Source organism: Zophobas morio, unplaced genomic scaffold, assembly GCF_036711695.1.
Source record: "Zophobas morio isolate AGI-343-1 ecotype UQ-CSIRO unplaced genomic scaffold, CSIRO_AGI_Zmor_V1 ptg000571l, whole genome shotgun sequence".
Lineage (NCBI taxonomy): Eukaryota > Metazoa > Arthropoda > Insecta > Coleoptera > Tenebrionidae > Zophobas > Zophobas morio.
Window position 1 is genome coordinate 1 of NW_026972674.1, and position 15,882 is coordinate 15,882.

The 15,882-nt window shown below is 32.0% G+C and overlaps 1 protein-coding gene across 2 annotated transcripts in view; it reads left to right on the plus strand.

Annotated features, from left to right (window-relative positions):
- Positions 1-8,505: 8,505 nt before the first annotated feature.
- LOC135121379 (ecdysone receptor-like) overlaps positions 8,506-15,882 on the plus strand; it is a 33,135-nt gene continuing 25,758 nt past the window's right edge. Inside the window, exon 1 of one of the 2 annotated variants that reach the window (XM_064045690.1) lies at positions 8,506-9,103. In XM_064045690.1, coding sequence (XP_063901760.1) covers positions 8,839-9,103 — 265 coding nt within the window. In that variant the 5' untranslated portion in view covers positions 8,506-8,838. The remainder of the gene's footprint in view (positions 9,104-15,882) is intronic. The other variant, XM_064045691.1, reaches the window with a different exon arrangement.

A 15,882-nucleotide genomic window follows, 5' to 3' on the forward strand; every position in this document is an offset into this window, starting at 1 on the left:
ACTTTTCGATTTTTCGATTATTTCACTTTCCAATTTTTTGATTTTTGAATTGTCGACTTTTAGAGTTTTCAATATTATGGATTTTCGAATTTTCGGTTTTCCTATTTTTCGATTTTTGATTTTTCCATTTTTCGGTTTTTTGATTTTTCAATTCTCGGTTTTTCAATCTTGCAAAATTTCGATTTTTCAGATTTGTGAATTTCCAGTTTTTCGATCGACCTACGTATTAGATTCATTGAATTTTCGATTTTCGGTTTTTCCATTTTTAGATTTTTGATTATCCAGTTTTGTATTTTCAGATTTTCTGTTTTTCGCATATCTGATTTATCAAATTTTCGATTTTTCGGCTTTTCGATTTTTCGATATTTGATTTTCGGATTTTCGATTTTTCAGTTTTCCATTTTTCAGCTTTTAGACTTCAATTTTTTTACTTTTCGATTTTCCAAATTTTCGAGTTTCAATTTTCAGATTTTTGATTTTTCGGTTTTCTTTTTAAATCTTTGAATTTTTCGGTTTTGATTTTTCGAATTTTTGATTTTTAATTTTTCCATTCTTCGGTTTTTAGACTTCAATTTTCTTTCTTTTAAATTTTTCGATATTCTATTTTCCGCTTTTCAGAATTTTCGATTTTCAGTTTTCAGACTTTCGATCATTAGAATTTTGGATTTTTCAGTTTTATGATTTTTAGATTTTTGGAAAATTTGAGTAGTCGAATTTTCGATTTTTCAATTCATCGATTTTGCCGTGATCAATTTTTCAATTTAAATTTTGCGATTTTCAATTTGTCCATTGTCGATTTTTATAATTTTCTGTTTTTCAGTTTTTCTATTCTCAACTGTTAGACTTCAATTTTGTTACTTCCCGATTTTTTGGTTTTCGATTTTCCAATTTTCAGAATTTCCAAGTTTCTTTATTCAGATTTTCGATTTTCCACTTTTTCGATTTTAGATTTTTCGAATTTTTGTTTTTCCAATTTTTTGCTTTTTCGATTTTTCTGTTCGTTTCAGTTTTTAGGCTTTGCAATTTTTTCTACTTCATATATATTGATTATTTTAATTTCCGATTTTTTTTATTTTTGTTTTTGATTTTTTTAAGTTTCAATATTACTTTTCGATTTTTTGGTTTTCCCGTTTTTCAATTTTTGAATTTTCGATTTTTGAGGTTTGCGAATTTCCACTTTTCGATCGACCTAGGTATTTGATTCATTGAATTTTCGATTTTTTAATTAGCCATTTTATTTTTTTGATTTTTACGATTCGTATTTTTCGATATTCTGTTTTTTGCATTTGTGAATTTCATTTTTTCCGATTTTTGATTTTGCGCATATTAATCAAATTTTCGAAAAAGTTACCATGCTTACAAAAACTTCAAAACATCTACAATATTTCAAAGTATTCAATTTTGCTATTCTTGATTTCTTCAATAAAATAAATTGACTCAGTCATTAACTTTTATGAGACACCCTGTATAACCAAATCTAAAAAATATTAATGCAGTGATAAATCACTAGTATAAAAACTCATCATATTTTATACATTTAAGGCAGGATTTATTCTGCAAAATTTTGAGGTGACGTCATAAATTTTTTAGAGGGGACACTCGACAATATCGTTTTTTATTTATTTATTATGAACATTTAAGAGTATTTTATTAGAAAAAGTGATGAAATTTTGTATACGGAAAATACGGTCGAAAGATGTTAGAAAGCAAAATAATTCCTGTCCGGACCATCGTTACTCACGAACGAAAGTGACCATTATTTTAAGGGAACAACTACCTGCTGAATCTTCTCCGACAAATTTGAGAGAACTGGTGTGAGCCATAAATACTTCTTACCAAATGTAAATTTCGTTGTAGTTTGAGCCTACCTACAAATTCTGCCCTTGAAGGATTTGGACCGCTTTCTTCGGTGAGGGCAGGCAAAAACGATCCGCCCATAGGCTCAAAACATTTGCGTGCGATTGTACGTCCAGTCGCGCCATAAAACTGTGACCGGTGTAATAATTTTGTCATTCCAGCTATAAATTTTCTTATCTTTATATATTTTAAGTAGCAGAAAAGTGTAGGTTGTAGAACTTTTTCAAGGTTTACGGCACGTACGTAGGCTTTCTATTGTCCGTGAAGAATCCATTAAAGATGATCCGAACGAACGAACGAACGACTTGCAACAGTTGTAATCGGCGAAAAAAATTTGTATGCACGGGCATGTCATAACATAACCATTATCCTTGAGGCAAAGTTAGACCCCGTCGTTGCACTTGATTTTAAATTGCAAATCCAGAAACATAGTTAGAACGCGCATTTGATAACATTGTTACAACGTACACATTTAAATGGTACCGGCGTCACAGTGCAAATTTATTCGGAAGCGGTACCGCACCAGAACAAGTCACTTTTGCCAACCGAAAAAGTAAAATTTCGATTGTGTGCAAATCCAGGTGTGAACACGCAAATCCGGTTCGGAATAATCAAGACGCCGGGGTTGGTAAGGCGATGTTGACGCCTCTCGACCTGGTGGACCGACGTTGACTCGTCCACTTTTAGTTAGTAACCTTTAAAGGTTAATGAATGCTCCACAGACCTTGAAATAAATATTCCCACTTTTCAGTCCAATTAAAATGCGAATTATTAAGAGAACGTTCACACCTGGTTAGGAATTTTTAATGAAGTTGTTTTGATTGAAATTCTGTAACGAAAACAAAATCTGTTTTGTTTCGCACCGAGACTACGGTACGCGATTTTTCGTTGGCCGAGTGAAAGCGAACGCACCACCTCTTGTTTACCTTCGGGGTTGTTACCCTCGTGCTCACTGGGCCAAGGCTGAGTCGTGCCATCAAACCCGACGCGTTAATTGATCCCATATTCGGGACAGGTCTTTGGGTTTTGTCTTTGCGTTTTTGGACAAACCGCCAGAACCACGACCAACGGGCCATGGAAATAATGAAGTGCTGGGACGAAATAAGAGTGGATTAGAACGCGAGCCGGAAGTCGCCGAAAACTCGAAGAACCTCGACCAGGCAAGGTTAAGACGAGAGATAATATTTAAGTTTGATATGCTTCACTGCTGGCGGAAGTGGCGGGGGCAAATGAAAGAGTAAAACTGAGAAATGGGGGCTTGGGGGGGCTTCGTTTTGGCGCTTGTGGCGTGCTGGACCAGCGTTGCCGGATGGCTTTGTTTTCACTTCAATTAAATTAGTAAAGCTAGCGAAAAACTTTTGGTACGCCAAATCGTGCAGAGCTTTGTCCGATCGAAAAATACTGGGTTTTAATATATATATTAGGAGTAAATAATTTCGTTAATTTCGACGTTCCATGACCCCTAGAGTACGGAAAAATAGGTCCTCGTTTCAAATAAAAATTGTGATGTTCAGGAATCTCTGGAATGGTAAGGACAGAACGACCGCCCTAAAAGAGAAGACGTGCGAGGGTGGCAGAACGCAACTGACGTCATCTCGAAATTTTGCCAAATAAATCCTCTCTGAAATTTGCAAAATATTATGACATTATAATTGTGGTTTATTAATGCACTCACAGATTTTATTACTTATTCAAGGTGAGTCAAAAAAAAAAATACAAATTTATTGTATTCAGTGAAATCAAGAACGACTTAAATTCTTATAATTTTTCGAAAAATCTGTATTTATTTACGTACTTTTTCGTTTTTTCAGTTAATTTTTCAGTTTCTCAATTTTTAATATTTCGATTTTTCAATTTTCGTTTCTTCAGTTTTTCAAGTTTTTGATTTCCAGTGTTTAGCTTTTTCAAAGTTTTCATTTTATATTTTTCGTTTTTTTTTTGCAATTTTTCCTTTTATTTTTCATTCGAGAAATTCAAAAATTGAAAAACTAATAGATCGGAAAACATTCAAAAACTAAAAATCCAGAAAGTTAAAAAGAACAAAATGAATGAATAAACCGAGAATTTGGAGAGAAGAAACACGAATCGAATTGAAAAACTGGAAAACCCAAAAATTGTAACATAGAAAAACTGAAAAATATAAAAATCTAGAAACTGAAAAACCGAAAAATTGAAAAAAAAGAAAATCAAAACCGGAACCAAAAATTGAACAAATGAAGAATTAAAAAATTTAAAATTCAAAACTCATGAAATCGCAAGTCGAAAAATCCAAAAATTGAAGAAACGAAGAATCGAAAAATTGCAAAATTTAAAAATCAAAAATTTCAGTGAAAAAAGGAAAATTATAAAATCAGAACTTTGAAAAAAAGAAAAATTTTAAAAAATAATAAAAATCAACCACCGAGACGAAAAAATAAAGAAATGAATAATTGAAAATTCGTGAAGTCGCAACTAGAAAAATTGAATATCCGAAAGTTGGAAAATCGAAAATTGAAGAAATGAAAATTTGAAAAAAATTGAATAAAATAATAAAACGTTATAAATTCCGAAAATCGGAGAATTGAAAATTCCAAGAAATGAAAAATAAATTGAAAACGCGAGAAATTTTAAATCTTTGAATTGGGAAAATTGAAAATCTAAAAAATCTAAACTTGAAAACTCGGAAATTGCTAATCGAAAAACTGGAGTAAAAAAAAACAAAAAATTGAAGAATGAAATGAAAAATTGAAATTGAAGAAAACGAAAAATTATAAAATCGTAACATTGAAGATTTGAAAATTTGAAGAAATGAAAAATAAATTGAAAACTCAGAAATTCTAAATAGAGAAATTGAAAAGTGGGAAAATTGAGAAACTAAAAATTTTAAACTTGAAAAATTGCAAATTGCAAAATTTTGGAAACGAAAAATTTAAATTGAAGAAACCGAAAAATGATGAAATGGGAACATTGAAGAATTGAAAATTTGAAGAAATTTTAAATCGAAAAATGCCAAATCTAAAAATTGGTAAAATTGAAAATCTAAAAAGTTTAAACTTGAAGACTAGAAAATTGCAAATCGATAAACTGAAGAAACCAAAAACAAAAAATTGAAAAAACAGTGGATTGAAATTAAACGAAACGAAAATAAAATCTGAACATTGAAGAATCGAAAAGTTGTAAAAATAAAGAAAATAAAAAACCGAAACGAAAAAATAAAGAAATGGAAAATTGACATTGAAAATTTGAAAACTTGTGAAATCGCAAGTCGAAAAATTGCCAAATCGACAAATTGAAATATCTGAAAGTTGGAAAATCGAAAAAATGAAAATATGGAAATTCAAAGAATTACATACCATAAAATTGAAAGAACAAAAAAATTGGAATTGATAAAACAAAAAATTATAATTCGGAAAAGTGAAGAATTGAAAAATTCATAAGTGGGAAAATTGGGAAATTAAAAAATGTATACTTGAAAACTCGAAAGTTGCAAACTAAAAAGAACAAAAGAAGAAACAAAAAAAACAAAATAATTGAAGAATGAAATGAAAAATTGCAAATCGAAAAATTGAAAAAATTGAAAATGAAACAAACAAAAAATTATAAAATCAGAAAATCGAAGAATCGAAAATTTGAAGAAATGAAAAATAAATTGAAAACCCGAAAATTTGCAAAATCTAAAAATTGGAAAAATTGGAAATCAAAAAATTTAAACTTGAAAACTCCCAAATTGCAAATCGAAAAACTGAAGAAACAAAAATCAAAATAATTGAAGAATGAAATGAAATTTGCGAATCGAAAAATTGAAATTGAAAACGATTTAATCGGATAATTGAAGAATCGAAAATTTGAAGAAATGAAAAATAAATTGAAAGCCCGAGAAATTTTAAATCAAAAAATTTGGAAAATTGAAAATTAAAAAAAATTAACTTGAAAACAAGAAAATTACAAATGAAAAACTGAAGAAACAAATAACAATTGAAGAATGAAAGGAAAAATTGCAAATCGAAAATTGAAGAAACAAAGGATTGAAATTGAAGAAAACGAAAGGTTATAAAATTGGAACATTGAAGAATGGAAAAATTGTAAAAATAAAGAAAATAAACCAAAAGAAGAATCGACATTTTGAAGAAATGAAAATTAAATTGAAAACCCGAGATATTTTAAATCGAAAAATTACAAAATCCAAAAATCAAACAATTCAAGTGGGAAAATTGGAAAAAAAATTTAACTTGAAAACTCGAAAATTGCAATTCGAAAAACTGAAGAAACAAAAAACCAAAACAATCGAAGAGTGAAATGAAAAAAACAAAAAGTTATAAAATCGGAAAATTGAAGAATCGAAAATGTGAAGAAATCTAAAAATTATAAAATCGGAACATTGAAGAATCGAAAAATTATAAAAATAAAGAAAATAAAACCGAAAGCGAATCGAAATTTTGAAGAAATGAAAAATTGTAAATCGAAAAATTGAAGAAACGAAAAATTGAAACTGAAGAACTCTAAAAATTATAAAGTTGTAACATTGAAGAATCGAAAAATTGTAAAAGTAAAGAAGATAAATAACCGAAAGAGTCGAAATTTTGAAGAAATGAAAAATAAATCGAAAACCCGAGATATTTGAAATCGAAAAATCACAAAACTTAAAATTGGAAAAATTCAAAAGTGGGAAAATTGAAAAAAAATTCAACTTGAAAACTCGAAAATTGCAATTCGAAAAACTGAAACAAAAAAAACCAAAATAATTGAAGAATGAAATGAAAAATTCCATATCGAAAAATTGAAAATGTGAAAAATTGAAAAAAAACAAAAAGCTATAAAATCGGAAAATTGAAGAATCGAAAATTTGGAGAAATGAAAAATAAATTGAAAAATCGAAAAATTATAAAATTGGAACATTGAAGAATCGAAAAATTATAAAAATATAGAATAAAACCGAAAGCGAATCGAAATTTCGAAGAAATGAAAAATTGCAAATCGAAAAACTGAAGAAACGAAAAATTGAAAATAAGAAAGCTAAAAATTATGAAGTTGGAACATTGAAGAATCGAAAAATTGTAAAAATAGGAAGATAAAAAACCGAAAGAAGAATCGAAATTTTGAAGAAATGAAAAATAAATCGAAAACCCGATATATTTGAAATCGAAAAATTACAAAACTTAAAAATCGAAACATTCAAAAGCGGGAAAATTGAAAAAAAAATTAAACTTGAAAACTCGAAAATTGCAATTCGAAAAACTGAAGAAACAAAAAAAAAACAATACATTGAAGAATGTAATGAAAAATTACAAATCGAAAAATTATAAAATCGGAACATTGAAGAATCGAAAAATTATAAAATTAAAGAAAATAAAGCCGAAAGAAGAATTTGAAGAATTGAAAAATTGCAAATCGAAAACTTGAATAAACCGAAATTGAAGAAAACGAAAAATTATAAAGTTGTAACAATGAAGAATCGAAAATTTGAAGAAATGAAAAATAAATTGAAAACCTGGAAAATTTTCAATCAAAAAATTGGGAAAATTGAAAATTAAAAATATTTAACTTGAAAACAAGAAAATTACAGATAAAAAACTGAAGAAACAAAAAAAATTGAAGAATGAAATGAAAAATTTCAAATCGAAAAATTGAACAAACCGAAATTGAAGAAGGCGAAAAATTACAAAGTTGTAACACTGAAGAATCGACAATTTGAAGAAATGAAAATTAAATCAAAAACCCGAGATATTTTAAATCGAAAAATTACAAAATCTAAGAATAAAGAAATTCAAGTGGGGAAATTGAAAAAAAAATCAACTTGAAAACTCGAAAATTGCAATTTGAAAAGCTAAAGAAACAAGAAAAAAAACAAAATATTCGAAGGATGAAATGAAAAATTGCAAATCGTAAAACTGAAGAAACAAAAAAAAAAATGGAAAAATTATAAAATCGGAACATTAAAATCGAAAAGTTATAAAAATAAAGAAAATAAAACCGAAAGCGAATCGAAAATTTGAAGAAACGAAAAATTGAAAATGAAGAAAACTAAAAATTACAAAGTTGGAACATTGAAGAATAGAGAAATTGTAAAAATAAAGAAGATAAAAAACCAAAAGAAGAATCGAAATTTTGAAGGAATGAAAAATAAATCGTAAACGCGAGATATTTGAAATCGAAAAATTACAAAACTTAAAAATCGAAACATTCAAAAATGAGAAAATTGAAAAAAAAATTCAGCTTCAAAACTCGAAAATTGCAATTCGAAAAACTGAAGAAACAAAAAAAACAATACATTGAAGAATGTAATGAAAAATTGCAAATCGAAAAATTGAAGAAACGAAGGTTTGAAATTGAAGAAATTGAAAAATTATAAAATCGAAACATTGAATAATCGAAAATTTGAAGAAATGAAACATAAATCGAAGATCCGGCAAATTTTAAATCGAAAAACTGACGAAAAAAAATTTGAAGAATGATTTTTTTTTAACTTTATAGAGGACTATCAAAATATCGTAGTATTCCTATGTAATGAGTGAATCGGTAGATGTGGCAACGCCGCTGAAGTAGTATCGGGCCCAATCCGTGCGTCGCTCGTGACTTTTAGCGTCCACCTTGTATATACTAGTTGATGGGTCGATTCGGGTGCGATGGGTGGGAGCGGCGTTTTATTTACCTTGTTGCCGTTTCGTAACCGCGTTCTGTCTGTTGTGCAACGTCGTACTTTCACGATTACAAAGGACTCGGCCAAAATTGCTCATAGATCTAAACTCGCCAGTGAACGTAGATGGCCATGACAGTGGAGCTCGCTCTCGAGCGCCAGGTAAGCCGAGCTGGTGGAATGTGGTGGGGCGAAGACAAGGTAACAACCTGTTGTGACGTCACGATGCCGGCCCCCCGCCCGTCAGTACAATCAAAGAGCAACATTAGTCGAGTGAGTCGTGTCGCCGTCGAAGTTTTGACTTTCGTTGTTACCCTTCCATAAATTAGCGACACGTGTTGGCCCCACGGGTTCTTGATGGGGTCGCCATGAAACGCAGATGGTCGGCGGTGAGAGTCGCCCCCGAGGAAAGCAGCTCCGAAGTGACGTCGTCGTCGACTCTGGTCATGAGTCCCGCGAATTCCCTGGCCTCCACGGACATCGGTGACGTAGACCTGGAATTCTGGGACTTGGACTTGAACGCGCAGAACCACGGGCGGCTGGCGATCATCCAGAATGGGTACGGGATACCCGGACACACCATAATCGCCGCCAACCACCACCTCGCCAAGTCCGACACCAGCTCCATGTCAGGTAAACGGACTGTTCGGAGACTTCGACGCTCGCACAGGCGGCGGTGCGGCCCGGCCCGGCCCTTGCGGCGATGAAACTCACTCGATTCATTTCACGCAATCGCCGAACGTTTACCACAAGAAGCGTACGTCCTACTTAAAAACACGTATTCGTGTCACTACTTTCCAGTCAAGATCGGCGGCGTTGCACAACTCGAATCGAGAATGAGCCGGACTTTCTCAAAGAAAAGCGAAGCGCCGAAGACGAATCCGCGACCCAAATCCGGGAGTCCGGGACTCCGCGCTAATCGCGTGCAGTTGCATGTTGCAGATGTCGATCCGGTCGGCCCTGACCATGACATTGCTCGACCTCTGGGCGGCAGGTGTGGACCCATTAGGGCGAATTCGCGGCGCACGACGAGGACGTTTCGCCAAAACCGATTCGGCCCCGGATCGTGGGAATCCGGCAGGATTGAAAGTCGGATGGTTCGGTGGAAGGTCGATTTGTGAACGTGAAGGAATAATTTATCGACACGCGTGGCCCATCGGAGCGTTGAGGGTCGCGTCGCGTCGGTAATTGCCGAAGAATTCATCCGAGACGTTGCCATGGCGGCGCTCGGTGGTTGAAATCACCTTGAACGTTGCCGGTAATGGTAATAGTTTTCGTCCGGCCACCACACGCTTATATTATTGCTTCCATTACCGTGCATGAACTTTTCGTTTTTCGTTGTAACATTGACAAAAGCGTGTTTAGTGGCCATCACGCTCGACGGCACAATCGTGAGAAGGCGAACTACGCGTGCATCGCATTTCAATGGGGCCGGGAACAGGACCCTCGGATTTTCTATCGACGAGCTAGTTGCTAGACTTGTTTTCGTAATGGGATTAGTAAGGCCCGGATCCGTAATAAGTTGTTCGTTCGCTGGAAGCACAGAAGTGTCAGTTGTACGTTACGTAGATTCATGTCGAAATCTCGGCGTCATGTTCGTAATAACCAGGTATGCTGGTGATATAATAACGTGTTCATCTCTGCTACATTACGCATTTCACGCGATAAAGACCCACCAACACCGCAGTTGACCTTTACATACACCTGTCGACACCGCAGTAGAAAAGTAGTAGAATCTATTAATTTACAGCGAAATTCAACTTTTATTTATGGTGTCAATCATGCCATTCAAATGTAAACAAATTAAAACTTTCACGTTTTCACACACCAACACGGCATAATTTTTGACATGTATTGTTTTCACTAATTTTTGCCCTCGGCTGCGACTCGGACTAGTGTTCGCTTGAAATTCGAAATATTTTTGGAAACCGAGCCGTAGGCGAGATTTAATGTTAAAATGGTTGATTGAGGTATATTGTTTTTGCTGTACTCTCGAGCTGCAAGCGGAATTAACATCACATAACAACAAAGAAAAAAATTTAATTATAAATTAAAAGTAGAATTCCTAATTTTTTTTAAAGAAAAAACTGGAAATACATACAGCGCAGAATCATGTTGAAGATTCTCTCAAGGTTTATTTGAGATCTAAGTCATCAAAGTGCTGAATATTTCCAAAAGAAATGGTTACGAATCTGAAGTCCTTTTTGCAAGATCTCTTTAAATATTCTATTAAGAATTTTTTGCATTTTTTCTTCAATTAAGCAAAAAATTCAGGAGAAAAATTTCTACTCTAGTTTCTTGGGGGGTATGTTATCTGCCAAAATCAGTCTTATCTTAGCAAGTACTAGCCCCGCCCACCCACCCGTTACTTTCTTATCATGTATGTCATTTGCCAAAATGAGGCTTATTTTGACAAGTACATACTAGCAATATACTTTTGAATAAGTAAACGAGAATATGTTTTCCAAATAACTGAGAAATGCAAGTTAAACGTCCTAAGAAGTTAAGAACTTCAAAAAAAAAAAAATTCAAAATTGCATTATTTGACAATAAAATTAAAACATGTTTTAAGTTTCTTGTTCTAAAAATACGACTACGTAATTAAGAAAAAAGGCAAAATATAAGCCCCGCCCACCCACCCCGTCTCAATTGTGATGATCTTTTTTATTCGTCGTGAGCCGAGGGGACGAAGAACTGCAAAATCCATATTTCTCCACTAGAAATAAAAAATATATTTTTGAGTATCGTGTTGTTCAAAGTATACTATGTATATTAAGAAAAAATTAAAACCAAAGATCAAGCCCCACCCATACCTGCTCTGATCTAAATAGTAATGAAGTTTGGCAGACCATTTTAAACGGATTTTAAGTTTCTAAGAATATAAAAGTCATCACAATTGAGATTGGGTGGGTGGGCGGGGTTTATAGTTTGAATTTTTTTCTTAATATACTGAGTATTCTTTGAACAACACGATACTCAACAACATGTTTTTAATATCTTGTAAAGAAATAAGGATTATGCAGTTAAGCTTCACCCTCTTGGTTCACGGCGAATGAAAAAATCATCTCAATTGAGACAGGGCGGGTGGGCGGGCTTACCTTTTTGCCTTTTTGTTTTAAGGTGTGTAGAGTTCTTTTTACAAGATAAAACTCAAAATGTGTTTAAAATAGAAAATTTGTGTAAGGAAATATCGATTTTGTACTTAGGCTCCGCCTCATAATTGCAAAATTACTATTTCTCTGCAAAAATGTACCACTTTAACCATGTTCTAAGTTTCTTGTTGTGAAAAGATGGCCATGTATATTAAGATAGAAAGTCAAAATATAAGCCCCGCCCACTCACCCTATCTCAATTCTGATGATTTTTCTTTATTCGTCGTAAGCCGAGGGGCGGAGCTTAATTGTAAAATCCTTATTTTTCTACGAGAAATTACCATGTGAAATATGTTCTTAAGTAATTGTGTTATACAAAGAAAACTAAATGTATTATTAAAAAAGAAAACCAAAACAAAACCCCACCCAATTTTTTATTCGTTTTCAGACCTAGGGGCGGAGCTTAATTATAAAATCCGTATTTCCTGATAAAGATTTCTAAGAAAAAAATCATCACAATTGAGATGGGGTGAGTGGGCGGCGTTTATTTATATTTTACAATTTTTTTCTTAATATACAGAGTATTCTTTAAACAATACGATACTCAAAAACATGTATATAATTTCTTGCAAAGAAATACGGATTAAGTTACACCCTCTTAGTTCAAGGCGAATGAAAAAATCGTCACAATTGAGACAGGGCCGGTGGGCGGGCTTACATTTTTGCCTTTTTGTTTTAAGGTGTGTAGACTTTTTTTACAAGATGAAACTCAAAACATGTTTAAAATAGAAAATTTGTATAAGGAAATATCGACCCTATTTCCTTGCAAAAATGTACCATTTTAACCATGTTCTAAGTTTCTTGTTGTGAAAAAATGGCCGTGTATGTTAAGAAAGAAAGGCAAAATATAAGCCCCGCCCACCCACCCCATCTCAATTGTGATGATCTTTTTTATTCGTCGTGAGCCGAGGGGACGAATTTATAGACAGTTCTTGACACATTTCGAGTTTGAACATGTTTTTGTTTTTTCTTCTTCATTTAATCAGGAAAATCGAGTGCAAAATTTCCAAGATATCCAAAATGTTTTGAAGACGTCAAAATTCCTAGAGTATTGATCACGTGTTACGAATCTGAAAACTTTTGATCAGAAAATATTTTTGAAAAATTGATTTTTTGCAATTTTTCTTAAATTAAGCAAAAAAAAATCAAGAGAAAAATGTCTATTCTATTTTCTTAGAAAGTATGTCACCTGCCAAAATCAGTCTTATCTTAGCAAGTACTAGCCCCGCCCACCAACCCGTTATTTTCTTATCATGTATGTTATTTGCCAAAATGAGTCTTATTTTGACAAGTACTAGCAATATATTTTTGAATAAGTAAACGAGAATATGCTTTCCAAATAACTGAGAAGTGCAAGTTAAACGTCCTAAGAAGTTAAGAACTTTAAAAAAAAATTCAAAATTGCATTATTTGACACTAAAATAGAGCTAATTTATAGACAGTTCTTCACCCACTTCGAGTTTGAACATTTTTTTGTTTTTTGTACTTCATTTAATCAATAAAATCGAGTGCAAAATTTCCAAAATATCCCAAAATTTTTGAAAACGTCAAAATTCCTAGAGTATTGATCGCGTGTTACGAATCTGAAGATCTTTTGATCAGAAAATATTTTCGAAAAATTGATTTTTTGCAATTTTTCTTCAATCAAGCAAAAAAATCAAGAGAAAAATGTCTACTCTATTTTCTTGGGAAGTATGTCATCTGCCAAAATCAGTCTTAACTTAGCAAGTACTAGCCCCGCCCACCCACCCGTTATTTTCTTATCATGTATGTGATCTGCCAAAATGAGGCTTATTTTGACAAGTACTAGCAATATATTTTTGAATAAGTAAACGAGAATATGTTTTCCAAATAATTGAGAAATGCAAGTTAAACGTCCTAAGAAGTTAAGAAGTTCAAAAAAAATTTTCAAAATTGCAATATTTGACAATAAAATAGAGCTAATTTATAGACAGTTCTTCACACATTTCGAGTTTGAACATGTTTTTGTTTTTTCTTCTTCATTTAATCAGGAATCGAGTGCAAAATTTCCAAAATATCCCAAAATTTTTGAAGACGTCAAAATTCCAAGAGTATTGATCACGTGTTACGAATCTGAAAAGCTTTTGATCAGAAAATATTTTTGAAAAATCGATTTTTTGCAATTTTTCTTCAATTAAGCAAAAAAATCAAGAGAAAAATTTCCATTCTATTTTCTTGGGAGGTATGTCATCTGCCAAAATCAGTCTTATCTTAGCAAATACTAGCTCCGCCCACCAACCCGCTATTTTCTTATCATATACGTCATTTGCCAAAATGAGGCTTATTTTGACAAATACTAGCAATATATTTTTGAATAAGTAAACGAGAATATGTTTTCCAAATAACTGAGAAATGTAAGTTAAACGTCCCAAGAAGTTAAGACCTTCAAAAAAAATTTCAAAATTGCATTATTTGACAATAAAATAGAGCTAATTTATAGACAATTTTTCACCCATTTCGAGTTTGAACATTTTTTTGTTTTTTCTACTTCATTTAATCAAGAAAATCGAGTGCAAAATTTCCAAAATATCCCAAAATTTTTGAAGACGTCGAAATTCCTAGAGTATTGATCGCGTGTTACGAATCTGAAAACTTTTGATCAGAAAATATTTTCGAAAAATTGATTTTTTGCAATTTTTCTTAAATTAAGCAAAAAAATCAAGAGAAAAATGTCTACTCTATTTTCTTAGGAAGTATGTCATCTGCTAAAATCAGTCTTATCTTAGCAAGTACTAGCCCCGCCCACCCACCCGTTATTTTCTTATCATGAGGCTTATTTTGACAAGTACTAGCAATATATTTTTGAATAAGTAAACGAAAATATGTTTTCCAAATAACCGAGAAATGCAAGTTAAACGTCCTAAGAAGTTAAGAACTTTAAAAAAAAAATCAAAATTGCATTATTTGACAATAAAATAGAGCTAATTTATAGACAGTTCTTCACACATTTCGAGTTTGAACATGTTTTTGTTTTTTCTTCTTCATTTAATCAGGAAAATCGAGTGCAAAATTTCCAAATTATCCCAAAATTTTTGAAGACGTCAAAATTCCCAGAGGATTGATCGCGTGTTACGAATCTGAAAAGCTTTTGATCAGAAAATATTTTTGAAAAATTGATTTTTTGCAATTTTTCTTCAATTAAGCAAAAAAATCAAGAGAAAAATGTCTGCTCTATTTCCTTGGGAAGTATGTCATCTGCCAAAATCAGTCTTATCTTAGCAAGTACTAGCCCCGCCCACCCACCCGTTATTTTCTTATCATGTATGTGATCTGCCAAAATGAGGCATATTTTGACAAGTACTAGCAATATATTTTTGAATAAGTAAACGAGAATATGTTTTCCAAATAACTGAGAAATGCAAGTTAAACGTGCTAAGAAGTTAAGAACTTAAAAGAAAAATCAAAATTGCATTATTTGACAATAAAATAGAGCTAATTTATAGACAGTTCTTCACACATTTCGAGTTTGAACATGTTTTTGTTTTTTCTTCTTCATTTAATCAAGAAAATCGAGTGCAAAATTTCCAAAACATCCCAAAATTTTTGAAAACGTCAAAATTCCTACAGTAGTGATCATGTGTTAAGAATCTGAAGACCTTTTGATCAGAAAATATTTTTGAAAAATTGATTTTTTGTAATTTTTCTTAAATTAAGCAAAACAATCAACAGAAAAATATCTACTCTATTTTCTTGGGAAGTATGTCATCTGCCAAAATCAGTCTTATCTTAGCAAGTACTAGCCCCGCCCACCCACCCGGTATTTTCTTATCATGTATGTCATTTGCCAAAATGAGGCTTGTTTTGACAAGTACTAGCAATATACTTCTGAATAAGTACACGAGAATATGTTTCCTAAATAACTGAGAAATGCAAGTTAAACGTCCTAAGAAGTTAAGAACTTCAAATTTTTTTTTTTTAAATTGCATTATTTGACAATAAAATAGACCTAATTTATAGACAGTTCTTCACACATTTCGAGTTTGAACATGTTTTTGTTTTTTCTACTTCATTTAATCAAGGAAAATCGAGTGCAAAATTTCCAAAATATCCTAAAATTTTTGAAGACGTCAAAATTCCTAGAGTATCGATCGCGTGTTACGAATCTGAAAAGCTTTTGATCAAAATATATTTTCGAAAAATTGATTTTTTGCAATTTTTCTTCAATCAAGCAAAAAAATCAAGAGAACAATGTCTACTCTATTTTCTTGGGAGGTTTGTCATCTGCCAAAATCAGTCTTA